At 59.8% G+C, this 25,951-nt stretch overlaps 1 protein-coding gene and 1 long non-coding RNA gene across 2 annotated transcripts; one reads left to right on the top strand and one right to left on the bottom strand.

The window, feature by feature from the left end:
• Positions 1 to 965: 965 nt before the first annotated feature.
• Positions 966 to 16,778, bottom strand: NR2F6 (nuclear receptor subfamily 2 group F member 6). The gene is made up of 4 exons (XM_039324399.1): positions 16,423 to 16,778; positions 8,095 to 8,189; positions 5,165 to 5,692; positions 966 to 2,875 (listed from the first exon to the last, which is right to left on the bottom strand). The coding sequence occupies exons 1-4, from the start codon at positions 16,713 to 16,715 to the stop codon at positions 2,601 to 2,603; spliced, it is 1,191 nt and encodes a 396-aa protein (XP_039180333.1). The 5' UTR covers positions 16,716 to 16,778; the 3' UTR covers positions 966 to 2,600.
• Positions 16,779 to 18,255: 1,477 nt separating this feature from the next.
• On the top strand, positions 18,256 to 24,984 carry LOC120299516. Its single transcript, XR_005554429.1, has 3 exons — positions 18,256 to 18,681; positions 20,250 to 20,529; positions 24,639 to 24,984. It is a non-coding gene; the product is annotated as an uncharacterized LOC120299516 (long non-coding RNA).
• The last annotated feature ends 967 nt before the right edge of the window (positions 24,985 to 25,951 follow it).

The raw sequence follows: 25,951 nt of genomic DNA, 5'->3' as shown, positions 1-25,951 counted from the left end.
CCTGCTCGACCAGGAGAACCTCTATCCTTTCAGACAAGGTTCCCCCAAACCTCCGGCGTTTTTAAGGCCTGGGTGCCAGCCTCTGGCCCGGCTCCCTCGGCTGCTGCTGGTGGGGTTGGGCCACCGAGACCCTCCAGAGCAGCACCCCGGGGGAGCCCCCGGCTGATTGGAGCAAGGGGATTCCCAAGGGAGAAACCGAGGCAAGGAAGAACATCCCTGGGCACAAGGGGGCGAGAAAGCCTGGCAGCCTTTCAAGGTCTGCACAGTAAACGGCCTTCCTGCTGTGCCAGGCGGTCCCGTGCCCTTCTTGAAGAGCAAAGCCAGCTAGGGGCACCGAGAGGGCGCAGGATTGGAGCTTGCAAGGTTGGCATGCCCCAGGGAAGGAAGCCTCGCTGGCACCTGGCAGAGCCCAGGTGTGGGTGTGTATGTGTGTGGCAAGCCCAAAACCCAGCCTGTGGCTGCAGGACCGGTCTGGTGATTGGCTTCGTGGTGCCCTCCACCCACCCCCAGATAAAAATGTATAGAATATTGTTTGGTTTTTGTAATTGGTGCCATCAGCCCAGAAGGGAAAGTGGCCACACACAGCTGCAGCTGCCAGGGCAGTCTGGGGGGGGGGGAAAGGTGCCCCTCCCTCACCCAGGGATGCCCGTCCTGGACCCCAGAGCCTTTGCCTGGCTCCAGAGATGGGCGTCCTTCGTCCCAACCGGAGCAGAAAAGACCCCCTCCATCTCTTGGTGCAGCTGGGGACCCCCAGAACTCAGCTTGAGGGACAAAGCTGTGCCCCCCCCTTAATCAAGGACCCAACAGACCCAGTTTGGCAACCGGCCCCATTGCCCACCGGCTAAAGGGGGGAGCAGAATACCCATCCTCCAGGGAGCTAATGGGCACTCGAGTCCCACAGCAGGTGGACCTCGAAGGGGGGGTTTGGGGTCCCTGCCCAAGCAGGTGAAATAAATCACATCCGATACCCAAATATTTTTATTCCAAGCACAGAACTGACGCATCCTTGATCTGGAATTTGGAGAGAGAGAGAGAGAGACAAGAAAAGTTTGCATAGATTACAATCGGTACTTTAGACTTCCGAGACCTGAGTTCAAGTCCCACCACTCTCAGCGACTTTTAAGAAAAGCCGGCCCTCGTGGCCTCAGTTTCCTCTGTCTGTAAAACGGGTTTAATGGCAAATTTCCATCACACGCTCCTTGAAGAGACCGTCATATACACACGGAGGGGGGAAAAGCAGATGAGAAAAGAAAGGGGGGGGGAAGGCCACAAAGTGATCAAACAGATTTTAGCCGAACTGACATCCAGCGAAGGTCACCGGAACACTGGGGCGGGCGAGGAGGGCAGCCACATGTGGACGGCAAGGGCATGCAGGCCAACATTTGCATAGCATCGTCACAAACGTGGGGGGGGGCTGGCACAGCCCGGATTTTGGGGGGGTGGGGGGGAATTTCCATGGCAGGTTTTGGAAAGAGGGAGGCAGAAATTAAAATGTGGGGGGTGGGAGGTGAAGAAGGTGAAGAAGCAAGCCTGTAACCGTCAGGACCAACTTCCCACCAGGTTTTCTTCGGGGGGGGGATTCAATTTGCCCAGCGGGTGAGGGCCCGTTGGCACCCAGGAGAGGGAGGGGCCTTCTGGAGAAGACCCCGCCTCTCACTGCAGCCCGCTTGCCCGGGGCGTCCCTTGGACTGGCCCTTGCTCACAGGGGCCCCAAATCCTGCAGTGTGGGGGCCACAACTCAGCCGATGCCCCCCCCCAGGGCTGCCAAAAGAGATGAATGCCAGGCCGGACCCAGAAGGGCAGGGAGCCCCCCCCCCCGCATTTGCCCGGGGAGCATTCAGACGTCGCCTGTTCTCTTTGGTGCTTCCTCTCCAAGGACGGGAGGGCAATCTTTGAGGGGGTGGCACGGGGGTCCTGGGGGGGGGGAGTAGCTGCATGAGGAAACCATGCTGGGGGGGGGCAGGACCAGTTTGCCAGTCAAAACCTGGCAGGATGGGGCTCCTCCTTTAAAGGGCCCTTTGCAGCTGCAAGCCGGCTGCCCCCTCCCCCCCACCAAGGGGGGGTCTTTCAAGCACTCTCAACGTGCTCACCTCTTTGGGGACCCTCCTAGTTGCCCCCTCCCAGGGCAGAAACAAGAGGGGGGTGCTAACATGGCGGATCCTCTCCAGGCCTCTGGAGGGCTGCCCAGACAGCCGGGGGAGGGGGGCCTTCTTCATCCCCCCCTTCAAGGTGCTCATGCACATGCTGGGGAAAAACCACCCAGGAGGGGGGGGCCCAGAGCCCCCCCCCCGGACCACCCAGGCCTCCTCCTTCTCCGGCTACATGTGGCACACAGACGGCTGGCGTGACGAGTGTTCAGAAGAACTTCCAACTCAAGCGGGCCCACCTTGGGTTCCTCTTGGCATTGAGGGGTGGGCTTCATCCTCAGCTGTGGGGGGGGGCTCTCCAGCCTGGCCCCTCCCAAAGGGGTCCCACGAAAGCCAAGCGGCCCCCCCTCCAAAGTCTCGTCCGGGCAGGAGGGGGCTGCAAATGGACATCCAGGCTGTCGGGGGGGGGGGCGGCGAGGCCTGGCGTCCGTCCATCTGTCCAGCTGTCCGGGCTCACTGCCCCGTCCCGTAGGGCCAGTTGAAGCTGCTGCCGGACAGCAACATGTCCCGGATGAGGGTCTCAATGGGCGTCTTGCCCACCAGGCGCATGAAGAAGAGCTGCGAGATGAGCGAGGCCGGGACGGCCCGCAGCGCAGGGAGGCGCAGGAGCAGCCGGCCGAAGCGCTGGGGCTGGGAGGGGTACTGCGAGCGGACGTACTCCGTCAGGGCCACCTGCGCCTTCTCCTGGAGGCTCTCCACGTGCGCCGAGTCCGAGAGGCCGCAGGCGTCTGGAGGGAAGAGGGAGAAGTCAGCCAGCAGCTGCGGGGGTCCCCACAGGCCGCCAGCCCCAGTGGCTCCCTCTGCAGCCGTGTTCAGCCTGTGAAACGTTCTAGTCCTCGTGGTCCTTTTACAGAAGGGTGAATACTCAGGGGTCCCTGGTGCTCTCTGAGCTGGGTGGCTTCCCTGCAGACGTCTCATGACCCAACTAGGGAACCTCATCAGTGCTGGGAGGGGGCTTTGAAGGGGAGGAGGAGGAGGAGGATGACGACGACGACTATTGTGGGGTCCTTGGTGCTGTCTAAGATGAGTTGTTTTTTTGCAGACGTCTCATGACCCAACTAGGGAACCTCATCAGTGCTGGAAGGGAGGGGGCTTTGAAGAGGAGGAGGAGGAGGAGGACTACTATGGTGTCCTTGGTGCTGTCTGAGTTGTTTTCTTGCAGACGTCTCATGACCCAACTAGGTAACACAACTAGAGAACATCATCATTGCTGGAAAGGAGTGGGGTTGGAGGAGGAGGAGGAGGGGGAGGAGGAGGAGGAGGAGGAGGAAGGGGGGGTAGGAGGAGGACTATAAGGTCCTGGGTGCTTGAACTTGGTGGTTTTCTTGCAGATGTTTCATGACCCAACTAGGTAACATCATCAGTTCTAGTAAGGAGTAGTAGAGTTTTGTTTATGTAATCCCACTCCTGACCAGCGCTGATGGTGTTCCCTAGTTGGGTCACGAAACGTCTGCAAGGAAACCGCCCAGCTTAGGCAGCACCAGAGACCCTGAGCTTTAAAGATTCTCCTTTGTGGCTTGAATACTCAACCGAGAGATCAGCCTCGATCAAACTTCTGAATCCAGCCAGGGGCTTCTGATTAGACCTGGGCCCCCACTTGCCCCCAGATCCTCCCAGGGGGCCGAGCTGGATCAGGGCTGCCTTCCACACGGGCACGCCTGGGAATCACCCACCCAATTTCCCGCCAGAGGAGAAGGGCAAGCAAAGCAGCTGGGCCTTTGCAATGGCAGCCCAAGGCCCTGGCCCCCCAGGGCGGAGAAGAGCAGGGCGGGGGGGGGGGGAATGGGGGGTGTGCCGGTGCCAGTCACAAAGGGCAGCTGCCTCTGCCCAGGAGGTGCCCAGCAGAGCGACTTGAGGACAGCCGGTCACTGCCTGCTCCGTGCCAGCCCTCTGGCTGCCCAGGCAACGCTGCCCCCGTCCCCCCAAGGCCTCTGAGGCAGCAGGAAAAGAGCTTTTAGGAAGGGGCAATCGAGGGGGGGGCGCAGGCAGCCAAGGCTGGGCTCCCCCCCAGGGCTTCAGGCTCCCCCTCCCCCCCTACACTGCACCGCGCTGGCAAGGGTCTGGCGAGAGAACCAGAATTGGCAGGAAGGTGCCAGGACAACGCCAGGAATCCTCCCCAGGGCTGCCCCTGTTGGGGGGGGGGCTAGAAAAGACATTTTGTTGTCCCAAACCTGAAAACCAGAGCAAGGACCCCCCTCCCCCCCCAAAAAAAAACTTTTGCAACCCTCTTGGTGATCAACAAGCTGTGCAGAAACTTCCAGCGCACCACCTCCATTTGGCCACCAGGGGTCGATGTTGCATGGCCATTTCACATAGACAGCAAGATTCCCATGGGGGGGGGAAAGCCCCAATGAAGACCCCCCCCCCCAGCTCAGAGGGCCTGTCCCTATTTCCAGCCAAGCTTCAGCTGAACCAAAATGCAGGCTTTGTCGTAAGTTGAGGACTATGGGTGCTGACCTGCCCCAAAGTGGGGGGGGGAGCAATTGATTCATCACATGCTAAATCCATGCAGGGGCATCTGGCTTCCGGGTCAAACTACCTTGCAGATAGTCCTCAATTTACAACGTTTCGTTTAGTGACCGTTCAAAGTTACAATGGCACTGAAAAAAGTGACTTATGTTGTTCACACGTACGACCGTTGCAGCATCCCCACGGTCACGAGTGACCAGAATCCAGATACTTGGCAAACGGCTCGTATTTATGACGGCTGTAGCGTCCTGGGGGGGGGGCTCCTGTGATCCCCTTTTGCGACTCTCTGACCAGCAAAGCCCAGGGGAGAAGCCGGATTCAAGAACGGTCACAAAACGGGGCAAAACCCGCTTAACAACCGTCCCGCTTAGCCTCGGAAATTTTGGGGTGGACAGCGGTCGTTAAGAGGTAGACGGTGCCTGGAGAGCGGGGAGCCTGGCCAGGAGGGGGAACCCCTCTTTCCTCACCCACCCCCAGAGAGGCACCCCCCCGCCCCTCCCACCCGGACGCCCACGGGAGGGGGCACGGGGGGGGGGGTCCCGACCGACCTGGGCTGAAGAGGGCGATGGCCTTGAGGCAGCTGAACTCCGCCGAGTCCACCTGCAGCCGGCTGAGCTTCTCCACCTGGTCCTGGAAGACGCGGATCTGGTCCATGAAGGAGACCACCCGCTCGGCCGACATGGGGGCGGCGTGGAAGCCGGCGGCGGCCAGCAGGGGCGCCATGTGGAGGGGCAGGGCGGATTGGGCGGCGTTGAGCACGAAGAGCTCGCTCCAGCTGAGACGCAGCAGGGCCACCTGGTCGGAGACGGGCAGCTCCGGGAAGAAGGGGATGTTGCGCGCCCACTCCACCGTGCTGAAGAGCAGCCGGGCGGCCAGCTCGCAGATGTTGTCGATGCCCATCACGCTGCCCTGCTGCTGGGCGTACTGGGAGCTGAGGCGGGCGCTGGGGTAGGGCTCGGCCCGCAGCAGCTGCGAGATCAGCTCCGAGACCGGCTGTCCGTTGTAGTAGTCGCCGCTCTGCGCCGCGTTGGGGCTGGCGCTGGCGTGGCTGGGCGGGATCCGGCCCCTCTGGACAGCTGGACAGGCGGGGGGGGGGGCAGGTCAGCATCGGAGGGGCAGCAGCACAGAAACACACACACCCCTACACACACACACCCCTACACACACACACACCCCTACACACACACCCCTACACACACACACCCTACACACACACACACACCGCTACACACACCCCCTACACACACACACCCCCTACACACACCCCCTACACACACACACCACACACACCCCCTACACACACACCCCCTACACACACACCCCCTACACACACACACACCCCTACACACACACCCCTACACACACACCCCTACACACACACCCTTACACACACACACCCCTATACACACACACACCCCTATACACACACACAATCCTACACACACACCCCTACACACACGCATCCCTACACACACACACCCCTACACACACACACCCCTACACACACACCCCTTACACACACACACCCCCTACACACACCCCCTACACACACGCCTACCCACACACACACCCCCTACATACACACACCCCTACACACACACAGCCCTACACACACAGCCCCTACACACACACCCCCACCACCACACACCCCCTACACACACACACCCCCTACACACACACACCCCTACACACACACACCCCTACACACACACACACCCCTACACACACACCCCTTGGCAGGCTGGGAACGTGCCTTTTGGCCCCAATTTGGCCCGCCGTGCAGAGGGCCTGTGCCCGCCTGCCCAGGCAAGGCGCCAGTTGGCACTCTTCCCCACCTCTGGCCTTGTTTCCCAGCTGTGACCTCTGGCCCAGCTGGGTCACGTGAGCCCCGCCCCAGCCCTGCAGGGGCCGGGCCCTCACGGCAGGCCTGCTCAACCGGTCCCTGGTCCCTGGCAGAGCCTCCCTCTCAACCAGGCCCCGGGTGCCACGCTACCCCCCTCCCGTCCCTCAGCGTCTCCTTAGCAGCTGGTCCTCCCAGGTAAAGTGCTCCTGAGCAAGGGGGCTCTACGAGGGGGGAGAAACTCCCCTTCCTGTCTGGCCTTCTGCAACTGGGCGCCCCCAGGGTGGGAGGGCTGGGGGCAAACTCCGAGGAAGCAACGGACGGTCCGACCCAGGCACCCATTGGGCTTCCACCACTTGCACCTCCTAGTTCAATTCCATGCTGGGGGCCAAATCCAGGGCCCCAAAGCATCTCTTGAGGGGGGCACACTTTCCTACGGCCCCCCCATCCTGAGCCCCATCCAATCACTCATGAAGGGGTCCCTCCCTAGCAGTGGTGGGAGGGGAGGGGTCAGCCTGTACACATCTCCCCCCCCCCTTTTTGCCATCACCACCATGGGGAGCAGCATGGCGCTTCCACAGCTTTGCAAATGTATTTATTTTAGATCATTTATATAGCCATATACTGGGGGGGGGAGGCTAAAGCCTGGCATCTCATGTGGGGGGGGGCTTTTGTTTTTCGTTTGGATACACACCAAAGCCCAGTGCAGGATGTCTTTTCCTGCATCCTCCAGTCCAAAACTGGGGGGGGGGGAATGCCAAATTTCAGGCAGAGGGCAGCTGCCCCCCCTCCTGCCCCTCAAGACCTGGCGTGGAGGGCCCTGCAATTTGGGTGTGGTGCCAGGGGAGAGTGGGGGAGGGCCCAGGGAGGGGGGCACATGCAAACTTTGTTTGAGGACCAGGCCCCAGCGCACCCTTGGCGTGGGACAGCTGGCCCGGCAACTGTTCCCTTCCAGCAAGGGGGGAGGCTCCTCTACTCCACCCCCCAGGAGAGGCTGGCTGGGAACCTCTCAGCCAGTCTGACTTCATTCCTGGGGAGGGGGGCGGGAGGGGCAGCTGAGAGAGGGAGGGAGGGAGGCCTGCCCCGGCTTGTCCCGGGAGCGAAGGCCGGAGGGCCCTGCCCAGTTGGCGCCCACTCCGCGGCCAGGTGCTCCTATACGATATTGGGGTGGGGGGATGTTATGGGGGGGGGTGTTCAGCTGGGCAGGGAGCCAAGGATGGACCTCTACACACACACACACACACACACACACACACACACACACACACACAGACAGATTCCTCCCTGGGCATGGTTGGAAGCCCAATCAGTGCCCGGGACCCCCTCCCCGCTTTAGGGCAACTCCGCAGAGACCCAGGGGAGCTCCCGCCAGAGGCAGAGACTGGAACTTCAGCCTCACCAGAGAACCCCTCCTGGGGGGGGTTATTTCAATTGGGAGTCCTCGCGGGGGAGGGGACAGAGCAGAGGGGGGGCTCTCCAGCACCCAGCATGGCTCTGCCTGGCCCCAGACGGCCTTTGGCCCCCATCCCCCTCCAGGATCCGCCCTCTGGGGCTTGGGTTGTCTCGGGAGCAGCCAGTCCCCCCCCCTATGCCTGCCTCTGAGTCCCTCAGAGCCCCCCCCCCACTGACTGGCCTCACCTTCCTTCCTCATGCCAACACGGAAGCACTTCTTCAACCGGCAGTACTGGCATTGGTTGCGGTGATGCTGGTCGATCTGGCAGTCCCGGTTGGACCTGGGAGGGGGGGGGACAGAAGGAAAGCGGCTTCAGCACACCCGGATAAGGAGCGAAGGTCCCCCAGAAATCATGGTGGGAGCCCCCCAAGGAGGAGGAGCCCCCGGGGACTCGGGGAGTTGAGTGTCAGTGAGGGCAATCAACCAGGGGAACAGCCTGCCACCAGAAGTTGTGGGCGCTCCATCACTGGAGGCTTTTAAGGAGAGACTGGACAGCCGCCTGTCTGAAATGGTGTAAGGTCTCCTGCTTGAGCAGGGGGCTGGACTAGAGGACCTCCAAGGCCCCTTCCAGCTCTGTAATTCTGTTAATACCCAAACACAGCAGAATCTTTGAGCGTAGGGAGGGCAGGAATGGAAGGATGGGAGGGAGGAAGGAAGAAAGGAAGGAAAGAAGGGAGGGAGGAAGAAAGAAAGGGAGGGAGGGGAGGGGAGGGGAAGGAAGGGAGGGAGGAGGAAGGGACGGAGCCCCCCCCCTAAACACTCACATTTCCTCCCGGGAGCTGCTTAGACCAGAGCTGTCCAACTGTGGCAACTTTAAGACTTGTGGACTTCAACTCCCAGAATTCCCCAGTCAGCATCTGGCTTCCTCTGCCCCCCCTTTCTCCCCCTGCTGGCCAGGCCTGGGGGGGAAGGGCAGCTGGACCTGTCAATCCTGCTTCTCCCCCAAAGTCCTCAAAAGGGGCCTTTTTGCCGAAAGACCCCCGATCTCCTGCCGGGGACCCCAAAGGGCTGGCTGGGAGCAGGCCAGGCCACTGACCCAGGCCGTAGGGGACACCTAGAGAGCATCCAGCTGGATGGACCTTCGGCAAGTCAATGCCGGGAAAGGCCGGGAGCAGCTCCAGCCCGGCGCTCCCCTCCAATGCCAGTGCTGGTGATGCTTGGTGGTCAGCTGAAGGACTACAAGGCCCATCGCTGGGAGGGAGGGAGGGAAAGGCATGCTCCCATCTAAGGAAGCCTGTCTGGAGTGGGCACGGGGAAGGGAGAGCAGCCAGGGGCTCCACCCCTCCTCTGCCCGGCTCCCAGGGGTGGGAAGGGGCCTGGCCAGCTGACCCCTCTGCTTGGGGGGCAGGCAGAGGGGGCCAAAGTGCGAAGGGCGGCCCAAGATGAACAAAGCCGGGCAGTCCCTCCTGTTTGCAATCAAGAGGAGGCCGTGACTGCTGGGGGGGGAGGGAAGGGGGATGCCAGGGGGGTTGGGATCTGCCCTGAGATGCCCCTCCCCAACCGGTGACCCCCCTGCTCCAGGCCAGGAGCAAAGCCCCCCCCCCCAAGGCCCGCATGAGCAAAGAGGAATTCCAGCAATTTCCTCCCTTTGACCCGGCAGGAGCAGTGGGGGAAGGGCTGTGGGGCAGGAGGAGCTGGGCGGGGAAGGGGCCTCCTCCAGCCACTGTTTGTGTGTGTGTGTGTGTGTGTGTGTGTGTCCATCCTGGGCGGGGAGGGCTCTGCAGCCAGGCTAGACTCGGCCTCTACTCCACACCTCCCCCTCCACATGCAAACTTTGTTTGAGGACCAGGCTGTGCGATTGCTGCCCCTGCTGACCGCAGGCAGACCCCCCTGCCCCCCCCTCAAGAGGGGCAACCGAGGACAGGCATCCTTCCCCTCTGTGCAAAGTCTGGGCTGGCAGGCAGGGAGAGACACCGGTTCGATCCCCACCAAGGCCTTCTCCCCATATTCCCTTCAGCCGCCCCTCATCAGGACCCCCCCATGCAAAGCGGGCCTTTGCCCCCTCCCTTCCCTTCCCCTGAGGGACCCCAGGAACCCACCCCTCCCTCTGTCACTCATGGCAGTGAGGGAGGGTCTCCTGGTGGGGGCTGTAATGCTGACCCCCAGGGGAGGTGCTAGCTGGGGGGCAAGACCGGCACCAGAAGAAACCCCCCCACCCCCAAGGGAGGCCCAAGACCAAAAGGCAGGGGAGGGGGTCCCTAAAAGAAAGCCCAGTGTGTGTGTGGGGGGGTGAGGCTGCACATCACATGGCCGGCTCCAGCCCCATCTGAGCCCTTAGCACCCACTCCCCAGCCTGCAGCCAACTCTGGCAAGCAAAGAAGGAGACCCCCAGCCCCCCCTTACAGCTAATCCCCTGCCTGGCATTTATGTATCACAACTGCCCCCCCCCCCAGAAGGCACCTTTCCTGCCCCTCCTTGCACACTGGAAGGTCTGGCAAGGCCTGGGCGGGCAGAGCACCAGGGGCTTTGGAGTTTCAGGATGCTGACCCTACACGTGGCTCCCTCCTCCCCCCACATCTGGATAACTCCAGGAGCTTTGGAAAGCGGGGCGGGAGGACCTGTGTGGGTCCAGCTGCAAGAGAGGAGGGGGTGGGGAGATCCAGCCCCCCCCCAGGCATCTCTGCCTCTGGGATAATTCCACAGTGAGCCCCCCAAGAGGGATTTGCAGCAGACAAAGGCAAGAACCAGCCGGGGTCGTCCCGTTCAGTTCTCACATCCTCATTCTAAAAAGGAGAACCTTGAACCCGGGTCCAAGGGAAGAGTAGTCACTGAATCCAGAGAGGGAGGGAGGGAGAGAGAAAGAGAGAGAGAGAGAGACTGACCGATTCACATTTACGCCCCGTCTTTACGCCCCGTCGCAGCACCCTGGGATCACATGATCCCCTCTTTTGAGACTTTCCGGCGAGCAAAGTCATTGGGTAAAGCCAGATTCACCATGTTCCTAACTTAACCAGTGATTCACTTAATAACGGGAGCAAAAATGGGGCAAAACTCACATAAGTCTGGGGCTCAGCTGTGGCTGTAAGCGGAGGACTTCCTGTCTTCCCAGGCCTCGCCACCCAGTTCCCTCCGTTGGGAATCGGGTGCGGGGGGGGGGTGGGCCTTGGCCAAACCACGTGGGGGTCTGTCCCCTTCAAAGACCCCCCCTGCAGGTTCCCCTCTGTGGAAGGCAAAATAAAGGAGGCTCAGAGAACCGGACTGGGGTGCCAATGAGCTGAGCAGGCCCGAGAGGGGGGCTGCTGGGGAGGGGGGAGCTCCCCAGTGCCCCTCCTTCCTCCGCGTGGGGCTAATGAGCTCATTAGGGCAGCCAATTAAAGGCCCAACCGGCCAGCCAAAACGGCTTTTAAATAGGCAAAGCAGCCCAGCCCAGACCCTCCACGCCAGGCGGGCTCCCGCTGTGCAGGAGAAAAGCTTCTACGCCTCCTTGGGCTGGAAAAGGTAACAAGGTCCCTCCCCCCCCCCCGGTTTTCTTTTTGGGGGGTGGGTGGGCTGGGGGCACGGAGGGAGGGCGAGGGCCGCTTTGCTTGGAATGAGCCACCCGGCAAAGGGAGGCGCATGCGGGCAAAGGAGAAGAAGGAAGGCGGCCCGCAGTTGGTGGGGGTGACCGGCTTTGCTGGTTAAGCATGTGTGAAAGTCATAAAATTTAAAGCAAGGAGGGAGACGGAGAGAGAGAGGGAGAGAAAAAGGAAGGGAGAGGGAGAGAGAGAGAATGGGAGGGAGAAAGGGAGAGGGAGGGGGAGAGAGAGAGAGAGAAAGGGAGACAGAGAAAGAGAGAGAAAGACAGTGAGGGAGAGAGGGAGAGAGAGAGGGAGAAAGGAGGGAGAGACAAAGGGAGGGAGACAGAAGGAGAGGGAAAAAGGGAGAGGGAGGGAGAGGGAAAGAGAGGGAGAGAGAGAGACAGAGAGAGGAAGACAGAGGGAGAGGGAGAGAGGGAGAGAGCGGGAGAGGGAGGGAAGGACAAAGGGAGAGGGCGAGAGGGAGACAGAAGGAGAGGGAAAAAGGGAGAGGGAGGGAGGGAGAGGGGGAGAGGGAGGGAAAGAGGGAGGGGGAGGAGGGGGAGAGGGAGGGAGGGAGGGAGGGAGAGAGAGAGAGAGAGAGAAAGAGAGAGAGAGAGAGAGAGAGAGAGATGCTTTTGCTAAATTAAGGATAGAGAGGAGAGAAGCAACTTTGGGTCCAGCAGGAAAAATGGCGTTTTGGAGCCATTGCAGCCCTTCCTGCTCTCCGGCCAGGCCTGCCTGCCTCGTGCCCTTAAACTGGGGACTCTCCCACGGGGCTTTGGGCCAACGGCTGCCTGATTTGGGGACCGTGCCCATCACGGAGGGCAGGGCAAGCTAATCCCCTGGGTGCTAAAACGTCTCGTTTCAGTGGCCGGGTGGAGGGACAAAGTGACACAGTATCATCTCCCCTGCCCACTCCTGAACTCAGCAGATCCCTGCACTGCCCAGAGACCCCCTCCCCAAAAGAGAAAACCCCAGGGGGTGGCACTCATTGGTGCCCTGCAAGCCCTTCTCTGTGCTGGCACCCAAGTGCCAACCTGGCCCAGGAACGCTCAGAGGCTCCTCCAGACAGGGCTGCCCTCCCCTTGACTCACAGGGGGGCTGGATATGCAGAGCCCATCCTGGCAGGAAGGACAGGAGGGGGGGGCGCTGTGACCCTGACCCAGATTGGCTTCCGTGCCCTCTCAGGAGCAGCAAAGCCAGGCTGGCACCGTCTCCAGACCCCTCAACCCACCGCCATCCTTTGCGGGCGGCCCTCAGGACCGAGTCCAGCCTGTTTAATGGACAGCTCATTTTTCTGAGCCAGGCACGCTTCCTCCGAGATCACGTATGTTCCCAGGCGTGTCTTATTCAACGGAACGAACATCCCCAAGTATAACCCACGTCGCATGTACACAGCTTACAACTCTTCACTCAGTGATCGTTCAAAGTTACAACGGCACTGAAAAAAAGAGACTTGCGACCGTAATTCACACTTAACGACCGTTGCAGCCTCACGTGATCAAAATCCAGACGCTTGGCAACTGACTCGTATTTACGACGGTCGCAGCATCCTGGGGTCGTGGAATCCCCTCATATAAGCAAAGTCCGTGGGGGAAGGCAGACTCACTTAACAACCGTGTGACTCATTTTACAACTGCAGCGATTCGCTTATCAAGGGTGGCCTGAAAAGTCGTGGTAAAATGGGGCAAGAGTCACTTGACAAATTGCTCCCTTAACGACAGAAATTGTGGTCGTAAGTTGAGGACGGCCTGTATTCTTCTTTCCTCCCCAGAAAAGATTTGAATAGCAAATCAAACCCATTAAATCTTCTTTGTCCAGTAAAAAAAAAAAAACCCTCCCCTAAACCAGGGGTAGGCAACCTTGGCCCTTTTATGAGTCGTGGACTTCAACTCCCAGAATTCCTGAGCCAGCTTTGCTGGCTCAGGAATTCTGGGAGTTGAAGTCCACGAGTCATAAAAGGGCCAAGGTTGCCTACCCCTGCCCTAAACCTACATTCACGGGAAAAGTGACTACTGGGGAGTGGGAGGGGGTCTCCAAAGGGCACCTCTGGCTGAGCTTCTATTGACCATATGGTTAGGGACCCCCCCCTGCCCCCTTTCCTGACTGGGCAAAATGCCCAAACCAGGCCGAGACGCCCAAACACCCCACTAAGATACATCAGTCATTCGCAAAGTGGGAACCGGAAACACCTCTATTTTAAGAAACTAACAACACACCATGTAACTTCACACATACACACCTTGTGATTCCTCGGCAGGTTGGGAGGATGGCTAAAAGCCCCACTTGGCTGCAAGAATCTCCAAAGGGATGGAGAAAGCCCCCCCCCCCAAAAGACCCAGGCCTGGATGGATCTGGCAAAAGAAAACGAACCCAACGTTTGGGACTTTGGCTGATTCTCATTTACAACCTTTGGGTAGGGAAGAAGCCCGAAGCCCGCCCCCCAGGACCCCCCTTTCCCACCTAAGCATCCCCCCTCCCCATTTCCAGCTGGAGGGGTGATTTTTTTTTCCTGAAAATGAGATGCACAAGATGCTGGCTTGCTTGGGAAGCTCAGCCAGGATGGCGCTCAGATAGGATACCAGATAAGTACAGAGATGCCCCCCCCCCAGTTCTTGGAAGTCTCGTCCTTCTGCAATGCCCCCCCAAAAGCGTATGGGGGAGGGAAGCTGTTCTTCTGCATCCCTTTTTCTTCAAACGCGCCCTGCCTTCCCCAGGCACGGCTTCGGCCAGAGGGACGCTTTGCTTTTTGGGATGGCAGCCCGGGAATCGGCCTGGATGTTGCCCGCTGGTGACCCCCCCCCCCCAGACTGGGCAGAAGGAGGCAGAGACGGCTGGCAGATTTTGGGTGGGCCAAGCCTGTCCCTCTGACCAAGCAGGTGTGAGAGAGAGGTGGGGGTCCCTAGCAGGCCAGGGCCGTCCCTGCACTAAAAACAGCCCGGGTGGAGAAATGTGCCAATGGCCTTCTGTTGGGGGGGGGACATAAGCGTCCATGAGCAAAGCTGCCAAACTGAGAGGCCTCTGGGGAACCTTGACCCCAAGGCCATTCTTGTTCCCCCTCCTTCCTGGGGCCCTGATCTGCCCCCCCTCCAGCACCCAGGAGACTGACTGGGCCTCAGCAGAGGACCCTCCAGTGGCCAGAAAGTAGGGGGGGCAGCCAAGAGCAGGGCAAAGCAGCAGCACCCTTAGGAAGTCCAGGCAGACAGACCAACCATTCAGGCTGATCCCCACCTCATGAGGACTAGCATCTTAGGAGGCAAGAGGGGCTCTCGAGGGGGAGGGGCAAGGTGGAGGCACGGGAGGGCAGACCAAATTCCGAACTCACTGTCACATAACCCACTCAAGGGGGGACACTAATTTGACCAGGTGGGTCAGGGGCCCCTCCCTGTGGCAAGATGTAACAGCCGAGGCAGAGAGGGGAGGGCAGGCCGGGCCCCCTGGCCCTGACGCCGAGAGGGGCCCTTCCAGGGATGGGTCTCCTGCTGGTTCACACAAAGGTCCAACATATCACAGGCCTGGGCAGAAGTGTGTGTGGGGGGGGGCTCCCTGCTGACCACTGGGGCATCCGAGTTTGGCCCCCACCATCTCCAAGTAGGGAAAGTCCCATCCTTCTTGGTGCAGAGTTTTTATACAACTACTTTTGAGGCTGCTTCTCCCTTGAGACTCACACCATGAGGTCTGGAAACTTGCTAGGAGATAGTCATTGCCAATCCAGTGGCAATCGGCTCCCAGAAATCTACCTGGTCTTGGCCATGCCAACTCCCCCCACCTCCTTAGTTAGGGAGCATGGAAAAGCCATTGGGGAAGAAAAGAAGAAAACAGGTCCCCTTGCATAATGAGAACTAGCGCCTTAGCTTCACCAGAAGAGTTTGAGCCGCAATTACACCGTGGGAAAGGGTCTCAGAAACCTCTAAGGACCACGGCTTTGGGGAAGGGGTCTCTTTTCGGTGATCCTGGGCAGGAGAGCAAGCCAGGCGCGTGGGGGGGGGGTTATGTCTCTACCTGGCCCCATAAATGCAGAACCCCAGCATCAGAAGGGAACCCCACTTGTCTCTCCATCTTGCCTCTGAGACAAAACATTTTCCGGGGGGGGGGTCAGGAGTAGATGAGGGGGGGGGAGATCCCAACTGAGAATCCTCCCACCTCCCCAGGAATACTTGGGGAGGGGGCTGGGAGACCAACGTGGCCCAATTTTGACCATCTAAGGCAGAAGCTCCTGAATTGCCCCACTGGCTGCTCCCCAAAACCGCAGGTCCTGTTTGCCAGCCAGAGGCCCTGCCCCAGTCAAAGCCCCACAGCTGGGCTGGTGCCCTGCGCCTCTGGGCTCGCCTGCCCCACAGCCGGGCGCTCATCCCTTTGCTCCCCCCACAGAAGGCACCGAGACCAGGGGAGCCCCCGCCGTGGGCAAGCCAGCCCCATCCACACGCGCGTCCAGCCGCGCGGGGCACCAGGTGGGCACGGCCCCCGAGGCCGGGAGGGAGGCAGCCCCCCCCCGTGCAGCCTGCGGCACCAGCAGCCCCCCGGCCCCCGCACCTCCACGTGGCCCAGCCGGGCGGCAGGTGCGGGCGGGCGGACGAAGCACCTGCAGCTCCGGGCAGAGCCGACCCAGCGCCAGGGGGGCGGAGGGGGCATCGTGGGGCCCGTTTGCGCCGGAGCAATTGCCGCAGCCGTCCGCGAAGCCCTCCGGGCATCCTCCGTTGAGCCCCGGGCGTCCCTCGGAGGCCCCCCCGCCGCCCCCCGGGGAGGGAGGGGCTGCCCCCACGGCGCAACTCCCGCAGCAGCCCAGCAAACGGAGCGGCCGTCCCTCCCTCCACGCCCCCCCCCGGGCCCCGGGCCCGGCCCTCCGCCGCCCCTCGCCAGACCGCCCGGGCGGGGAGGGGGGCTTTTCCTGGCCCCGCGGCCGTGGCAGAGGCCGCCCTCCCGCGTCCGCCCGGCGGCCTGACCGAGGGGGGCGGGCGGGCGGGGGGGGGAAGGCCGGGGACCCCGCCCCCCGCCCCCTCCTCCCCCCCCGCGCACCTGCAGGTGTAGCTGAGGTTGCGGCGGATGCTGCGCTTGAAGAAGCTCTTGCAGCCCTCGCAGGTGGCCACGCCGTAGTGCTTCCCGCTGGACTTGTCCCCGCAGACCACGCAGTCCACGGGCGCCGCCCCCGCCTTCTCCTCCTCGCCGCCCCCGCCGCCGCGCTCCGGGTCGCCGGGCGGGGAGGCCGAGCCGTCCTCGGAGGGCCGCGCGTAGCCCTTGGCCAGGCCGTTGCTCTCCCCGCCGCCGCCGCCGCCCGCCGCCTCGCCCCAGCCGCCGGTCACCATGGCCATAGCGGCCGGGGCGCGGGCGGGGCCGGCGGAGCGGGGCCGGGCGGGGGCGCGGGACCCCCCGGCCGGCCTGGCCCTCCTCCGGCGCCGGGCGGGCTCCCGCGGGCGAGGGCGAGGGGGCCCCGGCCGGGGCGGCGAGCCAAAGTTCCGCCGGGCTGGCTCGGGGCGGCGGGCGGGCGGGCGAGGCCCCTCCTGGGGTCGGCCGGGCGGCGGGCGAGCCCCGGCGCCGCCCCCGCCGCTTCCCCCGCCGACGGCCGGCCGAGCGGGGCGCCTCCTAGCAGCAGCGCGGCGGCTCCGGGGGCGCCGGGCGGGGAGGCGGCGGCGGCTGGTCCCGGGCGGCCATGGCGGGACGGGCGGCGATCGGGGTCCCGGCCGGCCGCTCTCAGCGCATCGCGGCGGCGGCGCAAAGTTCAGGGCCGCGCGGGCTCCGGCTGCAGCCCCGCCGCGCACCAGTCCTCGCCTGCCTGCTTGCCTGGCTGCTCGCTCGCTCCTCCCTCGCCGGCCCTCCCCTTCCGCCTGCCCGCCAGCCCGCTCGCCGAGGCCGCCTCCCGCTCCGGCCGCCGCTTCCTGCCTGCGCCCGGCGCCGCTGCCCTGGCCGGAGGCGGCCTCTGAGCGCGTGCAGAGCGCCCGCCGCCGCCCGCCTCCCCCCTCCCCCTGGCGCGCCGCTCCAGGCACTCGCGGCGGCCCCCCCCGGCTGGGGACGATGGAGCCCCGGAAGGGGGCTGCGTGGGGAACGGGGCTGCGGAGCCCCTCCGCCCCCTTCTGAGCCGAGAGGCTCCGCGGGGACCCTCCCGCGCCCTCCCCCGCTGCCGCCCGGGGAAGTGCTTGGCGAGCGGAGACCCTTCCCCGGCCGCCCCGCCGCCGCCCTCCGATCTGCCCCCGAAGCCCCCTCGGCTCTTGCCCCCCCCCGGCGCGCGAGGGACCCCGGAGGCCCCGCCGCAGGAATTCCGCGGGGGGAGGAAGGTGCGCGCTGATTTTTCACACCGTGGCGGCTTCCCCTTCGCGGGGGTCCTGCAGCCGAAGGAGGCTGGGGGGCCCGGCCGGTGCCCGAGGGAAGCTGTGTCAAAGCCCCGGAGCTTGTCTGCCCTTCCCCGTTGCTCCGGGGCAGGAGGAAGCCAGGACAGTTTCCCCCCCCCCCACTTGGAGACGACCACTAGAGCCGGGCAAGGGGATTGTGGGATCTTTCCAGGCTCAGCCCTGGGAGCTGGCTGTGTGAAACCGACGCTGAGTGGGTCATAGGGGAATATGGCCTCTGGCCTTTCGGGGAATATTCCCCCCCCCCTTTGAGAAGTACCCTGACACCCCCTTCAGCTTCTGGGCATTGAAAACCTTTGCAAGGCTGTTTGGGAGGAAGACAAGAAGAGTCATCAGGGTCAGGGTGGTCCCCAAAGTGACTTTTCCAAACACACCTGGACTTTTTTTTGTTGTTGAAGACGTTTCACTTCTCATCCAAGAAGCTTCTTCAGTTCTGCTCACCTCTTTTCATTTGTCTAGAACTGAAGAAGCTTCTTGGATGAGAAGTGAAACGTCTTCAAGGAACAACAAAAAGTCCAGCTGCCTTTTGGAAAAGCAGCTCTGGGGCAGAGGCCAGGCTCTGGGGGGGGGGAGCCCTGGACCACCTTGCCCGCCAGCCTGCCTTCTCCTTGGTCCCCCAGCTTCCCGAGGAAGCCCATCAAGGCTAAGAGCCCTCCATCCCCACAACCGCCCCGTGTTTTGCCTGTCCCGGTTTTGCAGGATCCAATTCCTGGGGGTCTGGAGGAGAAAAGCTCTGGAGAAGCCGCCTGGGTGGGTGGGGAAGCTTTGCCCCAGATCCTTCCCCCAATCCGGGGCCCGTTTCTGGCCGACTGTGTGACATGGGCCACCCACCTGCTTGGCTCGCAAGAGAGGAAGCCCGTTCACAGATGGGCCGTTGCAGGAGCCATCATTACACTCAGTGGAGCTTCCACAATCCAGCAAGGTCTATCTTAAGGTTAGTGCCTGCTGGGCCTGAACTGCAGCTCACATAGTGTTTCTGGACCAGCTCTATGGACTGCTTTTCTGGGGGAGCCATAATTCCTGTGGGAAAGAGGCCCATCTGGGAAAAGGGGAAAGCCCAGCGCATCTGGGGGAGGTAAACCTGAACCCGTGGCCTCGTCCAGAGACATCACTCCTTGCATAGTCCACCCAGGAGGTCTCTGGAGGGCAGAGTCCAGGGGGAGGAAAGGGAGGGGTCCAGCCAAAGGGTCTCTGGCCCTTTCCGGTCAGAGCCCAGGGCCTGGAATCGACACCCCCCCTCCCCCCAGTACTTCAGACAGTCCGGCCAAGGGGAGGCCCCCTCCCCCCTCCCAGGCCCCCAGGCTCCCTTGAGCCACCCTCATGTCTGCCTGGGGCAGCCCCACTTGTGACTGGTCCCCAGCCAGGGCCTGCTGCAGCTTGGGGGGGGGGAGCACTGGGGATCCCCAGCTCTGGGCCAAGCAGGCTGGGCCAGAAGTTGACCACAGGGGCCTTGTTGGCCCCCCCCCCACGTCATGGGAGTACAGCTGTTGCAACAGGAAGAGGGGCTGGTGGGTTGTCTGAATGTAGCCACAGAAACAAGATTTACTGCTATGCAGTGGTGGGATTCAGCCCGTTCGTACCACTTTGGCAAAACCGGTAGCTAATTTCTTGTTGCCCGGGCCCAGAACAGACGTTCGGAAGCGGCATCCACACAGAGAACCGGTTGTTCACCTATTTGAATCCCACCACTGCCGCTATGGGACTGAGCCACAGGCTCATCCCCCAAACCCACCCATTTCTGGGAACTTCTGCTGATTTTGTCTTGGGCCTGTTCACACATTTGAGTCCACCTAAGAAGGTGCACCAGACCCAGCTGGGAAGGGGCTCGGACCCTCAGCTCCTACTGCCCTCTCTGGCCTTACGCCAGGTTGTAAGGCAGTGACCCACAGCCAGAAGTCAGTCCTTCCTTCCTTCCTTCCTTCCTTCCTTCCTTCCTTCCTTCCCCTTTCTTTCTTTTTCTTTCCTTCCTTCCTTCCCCTTCCCTCCTCTCTTCTTTTCCCTTGCCTCCTCACCCATCACTTTTTCCTTCCTTCCTTCCTTCCTTCCTTCCTTTCCTTCCTTCCTTCCTTCCTTTCTCTTCCTTCCTTCCTTCCTTCCTTCCTTCCTTCCTTCCTTCCTTCCTTCCTTCCTTCCTTCCTTCCTTCCTTCCTTCCTTCCTTCCTCTTTCTTTCTTTCCTTTCTTCCCTCTCCTTCCCTCCTCTCTTCTTTTCCCTTGCCTCCTCACCCATCACTTTTTCCTTCCTTCCTTCCTTCCTTCCTTCCTTCCTTCCTTCCTTCCTTCCTTCCTCCCTCCCTCCCTCCCTCCCTTCCCTGCAAGGCAGACGGGGGAATTCTGGGAATTGAAATCCACCCATTTTAAAGCCACCAAGGTTGGAAACAGTGTTGTAGGAAGAGAGAGGAGTTACTACTACAGGCAATCCTCAACCACAGTTCATTGACTTGACTGTTCAGAATTACAACAGTGTTGGAAAAAAGAGACTCAGGATCGTTTTTCACACTTAGGACCGCTGCAGCCTCCCTGGGGTCACGTGATCAGAGTCCAGACGCCTGGCACCTGGTTCATATTTACGATGGTCGCAGCTTCCAGGGGGATCACGGGACCCCCTCTGGTGACCTGACGAGCAAAGCCAACGGGGAAGCCGATTCACTTTAACAACTGCGGCAAGAAAGATCGTGAAATGGACCAAAGCTCACTTAGCAGCCGTCTCGCTTAGCAATAGAAAATTTGGGCTCCATTGTGGTCGTAAGTCAAGGACTGACTGTGGTAGCCAAAGATTTGGAGGTATCTTTAATGACTCATAAATATTATTAAAAGCTTCAGATCTTTTCCCCAGATGCCCAGCTGGGCTGAGAAAGGACTGAAATTGGGGTGAGGGGAAGGGGAGGGAGGGGAGGGGGCTGCTGGTGCACAGGCAGGTTATATATGTAACCCACAGGCAACTTGTCCTCCCCCTTCCCCCCCTGCCCCCCAAGTTAAATCCTGCCTCAGTCCAGCCACCTCCGGCCTCCAAAGAAGGGAACTGCAGCCCAGTTTAAATTCAGGGTGGGACTCAGAAAAAGACTCTGTTGGATTTTTTTTTTTTTTGCCAGAAAAAAGGGTCCACCTATTTGTCTTCTCTGTCCATCTCTCTCCACCCTCTGTTGTATCGGTCATCTATGTCTGTCCATCATCTGTCATCTATCTTTTGTCTATTTATATCTCTACGTATCACCTACCTGCCTATCTACATCTACCTGCCTACCTCTCTATATCACCTCTCATGTGTCCACCTTGACAGAACTGGAAGGCAGTTAGGCCCTATAGCAAGAGTAGGCCACCTTGGCTCTTTTATGACTCATGGACTTCAACTCCCAGAATTCCTGAGCTAGCTATACTGAGAGGAAAGGGAGACTATGCTGGCTCAGGAATTCTGGGAGTTGAAGTCCACGAGTCATAAAAGAATCAAGGTTGCCTACCCCTGCCCTATACAATTTCAGACAAGTGACTGTCTAGTCCAGGAGTAGGCAACCTTGGCTCTTTTATAATGCCTCCAGTGATGGAGCACCCACAACTTCTGGTGGCAAGGAGTTCCACTGGTTAATTGTTCTCACTGTTAGGAAGTTCCTCCTTAGTTCCAGGTTGCTCCTCTCTTTCGTCAGTTTCCATCCGTTGCTTCTTGTCCTGCCTTCAGGTGCTTTGGAAAATAAATTGACCCCCTTCTTCTCTGTGGCAGCCCCCCAGATCCTGGAAGACTGCTGTCATGTCCCCCCTGGTCCTTCTTTTCTCTAGACTGGCCAGACCCATCTCCTTCACGTGCTTTAGCCTCCAGGCCAGTGGTTCTCAACCTGTGGGTCGGGACCCCATTTGGGGTCAAACGACCATTTCACGGGGGTCGCCAAACAAGACTGTCCGCCATTTTTTCCCCCTTTTCTTTGGCCACGCTCCTGGCACCCGGTGATGTCTAAGTGGTTGGGGGTCACCACAACATGGGGAACTGTATTATGGGGTCGTGGCATTAGAAAGGTTGAGAACCACTGCTCCAGGCGTTTAATCACCTTTGTTGCTCTTCTCTGCCCTTTTCCCAAAATCTCAACGTCTTTTTATATTATGATCTCTCTCTCTCATATCTATCTTTTGTCTATTTATATCTCTATCCATCATCTACCCACCTACCTAGCTATCTGTATCTGTCATCTTTCTGTCTTTCTACCTAAAACAGCTGATTCGGCACTCATAACCAACACTGGGCAGATCCCTGCCCAAAATAAAAGCCAGCTGGAGACACCGGATCTTTCCTCCAAAGCAGAGTCAAGTCTTACATGGGGCTGCCCCCCAACCCCCCCCCACTGGGCAAACCTAGTCGAGCTCATCCCGAGCAGAAAGTTTGCGAGAGTTAATTCAACTAGGCATCCTTTTATTTGCGGGGCTTCCGGGCTGCTGCAGCTGAAAGCCGCCGCCGCCGCAGCCTCCGGCCTGGCCGTCCCAGGAGGGCAGCGGCCCAGCTGACCGGAAAGGGCCGGCCAGGAGGGGCCGCTCCGGGGCAAAGGCCAGGCGGGACGGGGCTCCGGCCAAGCGAGGCTGCCCCTGAGCTCCGAGGCCGCCCTGCCCTTCCCCAAGGGGAGGGGGAGGCCCCTTTGGCCGGGGGGGGGGCAGCCTTTCTGGAACGTTCTGCCCGGGGGGGCTCAGCGGGGGCTCCCGGGCGGCCCAAACCTGCCCTCTGCCCCCCCCCGCAGCCCCCGCCTCGGCTTCCCCCCCCTGCAGGACGCGGGACACAAAGGGCGAAATCGGATCCGCCGCCGACCCCGGCCCGGCCCGGCCCGGCCCGCCGCGCTTTGCAGAGCCCCGTCCAGCTGGCGCGGCGCGTTTGAAGTGCGGGGCCGCTCCGGAGACGCTCGGCTGGTCGGGGACACAAAAGGGGGCCGAGCGGGAGAAGCCGCCCCCTCCCCCCCTCCCTGCCCCCCCCTCCGCCCGCGAGCTGCGCGCATTCCTTCGCCCGCCCTGGGGGGGGGAGGAGGCGGAAGCGGCTGCCCGGACTTGCCTCTGGCCCGGAGTCCTCGTCCCGAAGAGGGGGCGTCTGGGGGGGGAGGGCAGAGGGGGGGGCGGCTGGGGCCCGGGGGGGCGGGGTTAGAAAAATAAGGTTGCAGAAAGGCATCGCAGGAGGCCGAGGAAGGGCAGGTGTGGGTGTCACGGGTGTGTGTGTGTGTGTGTGACCCTTGGGACCTGCCTTGGCTGGAAAGGAGCCCCGCCTGCAGCCCCCTACCCTGCCCCCCCCCCCGTCAGAGGAGGCCCTGCCCTGGGCACCCAATCTCCTGGGCTCCAGCCTTAAAACCTGAAAAGGGGGGCGTGCCCACTGCTGGCAGGAAAGATAGAACAGACCCCCCCCCCCGTGACTTGGAAGGGGTCTTGCAGACCCTCTGGCCACCCTCTCTCCCCCCCACCAAGGCCAGGATCCTCTGGCCATCCCAGACCAAAGGCTGCCCAGCCATGGCCTGAGCACCTCCAGAGATGGAGCCCGTGGACGGCAGGAGGCTGACTGGGCCATGCCCAAAATGGAACGGCTGGTGGCCTTCAGACGTTGTGGGTGCTAATCATGGGAGCAGAGACTGGGCGGTCACTTGTCTGAGATGGTGGAGGAGTCTCCTGCTTGAGCTGGACTAGAAGACCTCCGAAGTCCCTCCCAGCTACTCTGACTACCTTTGGAAGTCTTCATTATGCCTCCTTTAATTTCTCCTCCGGGGAGCCTGCCTGCAGGAGCCCCTTCACCCCCCTGCATGTTTTCCGGTTGTCCAGGGCTGGCTTGAGTGGCATCCTTACTTTTTGTGTCCTTAGTGTTAAACTCTGTTGACGCAGCCCAACACTGCAGGGGCTTCTTATGGCAGCCGTTGCTGGTTCCCACCGACTTTCTGCCCTCCTCCCCCCCCCCCATGGACACCCAGATCCTTCTGACAAGGAGTCAGACTGTTGAGTCAACATCAGCCCTACCAGGCAGGCCAAACCGGGAATCAACTCCACAGGAAGAGCGAAACTCTTTCTACTCTAATAACAGAATCTTGCCAGTCGGATTGTGCTAGCCACATTGCTGAAATAAACCTCTGAATCTTAAAGTAAGAAGTATTGTTTTGTGTTCCTGTCTCTTGTTTCGTTTTTTTTTTCAGTGGGTTTTTCCACGACATCTGCAGATTAGGGAAATGTCTGGGCCATTTGGTCACCACCATGTAAAAAAGGTGCTGAGACTCTAGAAAGAGAACAGAGAAGAGCAACAAAGATGATTAGGGGACTGGAGGCTAAAACATATAAGGAACGGCTGCTGGAATTGGGTAGGTCTAGTTCAGGGGTAGGAACCTTGGCTCTTTTATGACTCGTGGACTTCAACTCCCAGAATTCATGAACCAGCCATGCTGGCTCAGGAATTCTGGGAGTTGAAGTCCACGAGTCATAAAAGAGCCAAGGTGGCCTACCTCTGGTCTAGTTTAAGGAAGAGAAGGACGAGGGGGGACATGATAGCAGTCTTCCAGTATCTCAGGGGCTGCCCCAAAGAAGAGGGAGTCAAGCTATTCTCCAAAGCCCCTGAGGGCAAAGTAGCAATGGATGGAAACTAATCAAGGAGAGAAGCAACCTGGAACTAAGGAGAAACTTCCTGACAGTTAGAACAATTAGCAGTGGAACAACTTGCCTCCAGAAGCAGTGAATGCTCCAACACTGGAAGTTTTTAAGAAGAGACTGGACAGCCATCTGTCCAAAATGGTGTAGGGTTCCTGCCTGAGCAGGGGATTGGACTTGATGACCTCCAAGGTCCCTTCCAACTTTTATTTTTATTATTATTATTATTGTTATTATTATTATTATTTCTCCTTAATTCCAGGTTGCTTCTCTCCTTGATGAGTTTCCATCCGTTGCCTCCTGTCCTGCAGGTGCTTCACCTCACTACATGCCAGGTGGACAGAACCCACTAAGGGCCACGTATTGGCTACTGTGAGTCCATCTGGTGGTGGGACCATCCACACCACATTTTTCCACTGCATCAGGAAGGAGGCTATGGGAGACCCATTCTCCACAGCTGACCGTGTCAACTGCTGACCATCCTCCTCCCAAGAGCCTTTCTGAAAGTCCCTGAGAAAAATACCCCCCCACCTGAGACCAGATCCACAGGTAAGACTCCTGTGGGGCCCTGGGAGGGCCAAGGGCCACACCTTCTCCCCAGCCACCATTGTCAGAGCAGACGTTGGCAGGAAGGAGAAACCAACATCACACAGAAGGATTCAGGATGTCACGTAACCACCCGCCATCAAAGAACAAAACGCTTCAATTTGTTTTTAGAAATAAAGGCCATTTTAAACACAAATAAATAAATAACAACTTGGCCTTTGAAAACGGTTTTGACTTGAGTTTATTCTTCTTCTAAATCTTCCAGGAGGCTTTTATTGATGGTTATGTTTTTGTCAGTGCAACTGCTGTATATCAGCTTGGTGGATCTGTTGGTAGGCAGTATCAAATATTCATAATATTAATAAATAAACGGGGCAATAACTTGCTTTGTCGATCTAACTGCAGCTAGCAGAGACTTTTCCAAGGCAAGTGGAAAATAAAGTGGAGAATCCCGGTCAGCCTTTCTGAGGCCTTCAGATGTTCTGAATTGCCATTTGTACCATCATCCACCAGCTGGAGAAGATGGGATCTGTGATCTAACCTTCTGGAGAGCATCAGAAGAGATTTGTCTTGGGTGTGTGTGTGTGTGTGTCTGGGTGTGTCTGGGTGTCTCCAAATAAGAGCCCCAGACTTAGATAGGACCAAGATGAGAGCCACAGTATTAGTAAAAAGGAGAGCAATAGGCTTGGCGGAGACTGGGAAAGTTAGCAGTAGGACGTCAATACAGATAAAATTCTGAATAATTCAGAAGTATTAAAGAGCAGGCGAAGAGCAGATTAGAAATTAAATCATGGAAAAGACAAACAATTGGACAGAGGAGAAATTTAGCTGGGCTGCTCCAGGAGACGGATAGGAAATTTTTAAATTTTCATGGTAACATTTAAAACAATCCCGTCACTGGTTAAAATACAGCCTTCCCCCCCCCCTTTCCCCCCTGATCTAATTATGTATTTTATCTTCCAGGCCAGTCAAAGAAATAGTAAGCATAAAACTTGATAAATTGATTTAGCGGTTTATTATAGGAAACACGGCCAGACTGAAAATCGGCTGACAAAACTGCCCCACCCAGGAGAACATG

This window comes from Crotalus tigris, unplaced genomic scaffold (genome assembly GCF_016545835.1).
Source record: "Crotalus tigris isolate CLP2741 ecotype Arizona unplaced genomic scaffold, ASM1654583v1 scf7180000024298.760630, whole genome shotgun sequence".
In the NCBI taxonomy this organism is placed as follows: Eukaryota; Metazoa; Chordata; class Lepidosauria; order Squamata; family Viperidae; genus Crotalus; species Crotalus tigris.
This window is presented reverse-complemented; position numbering and strand designations above follow the sequence as displayed.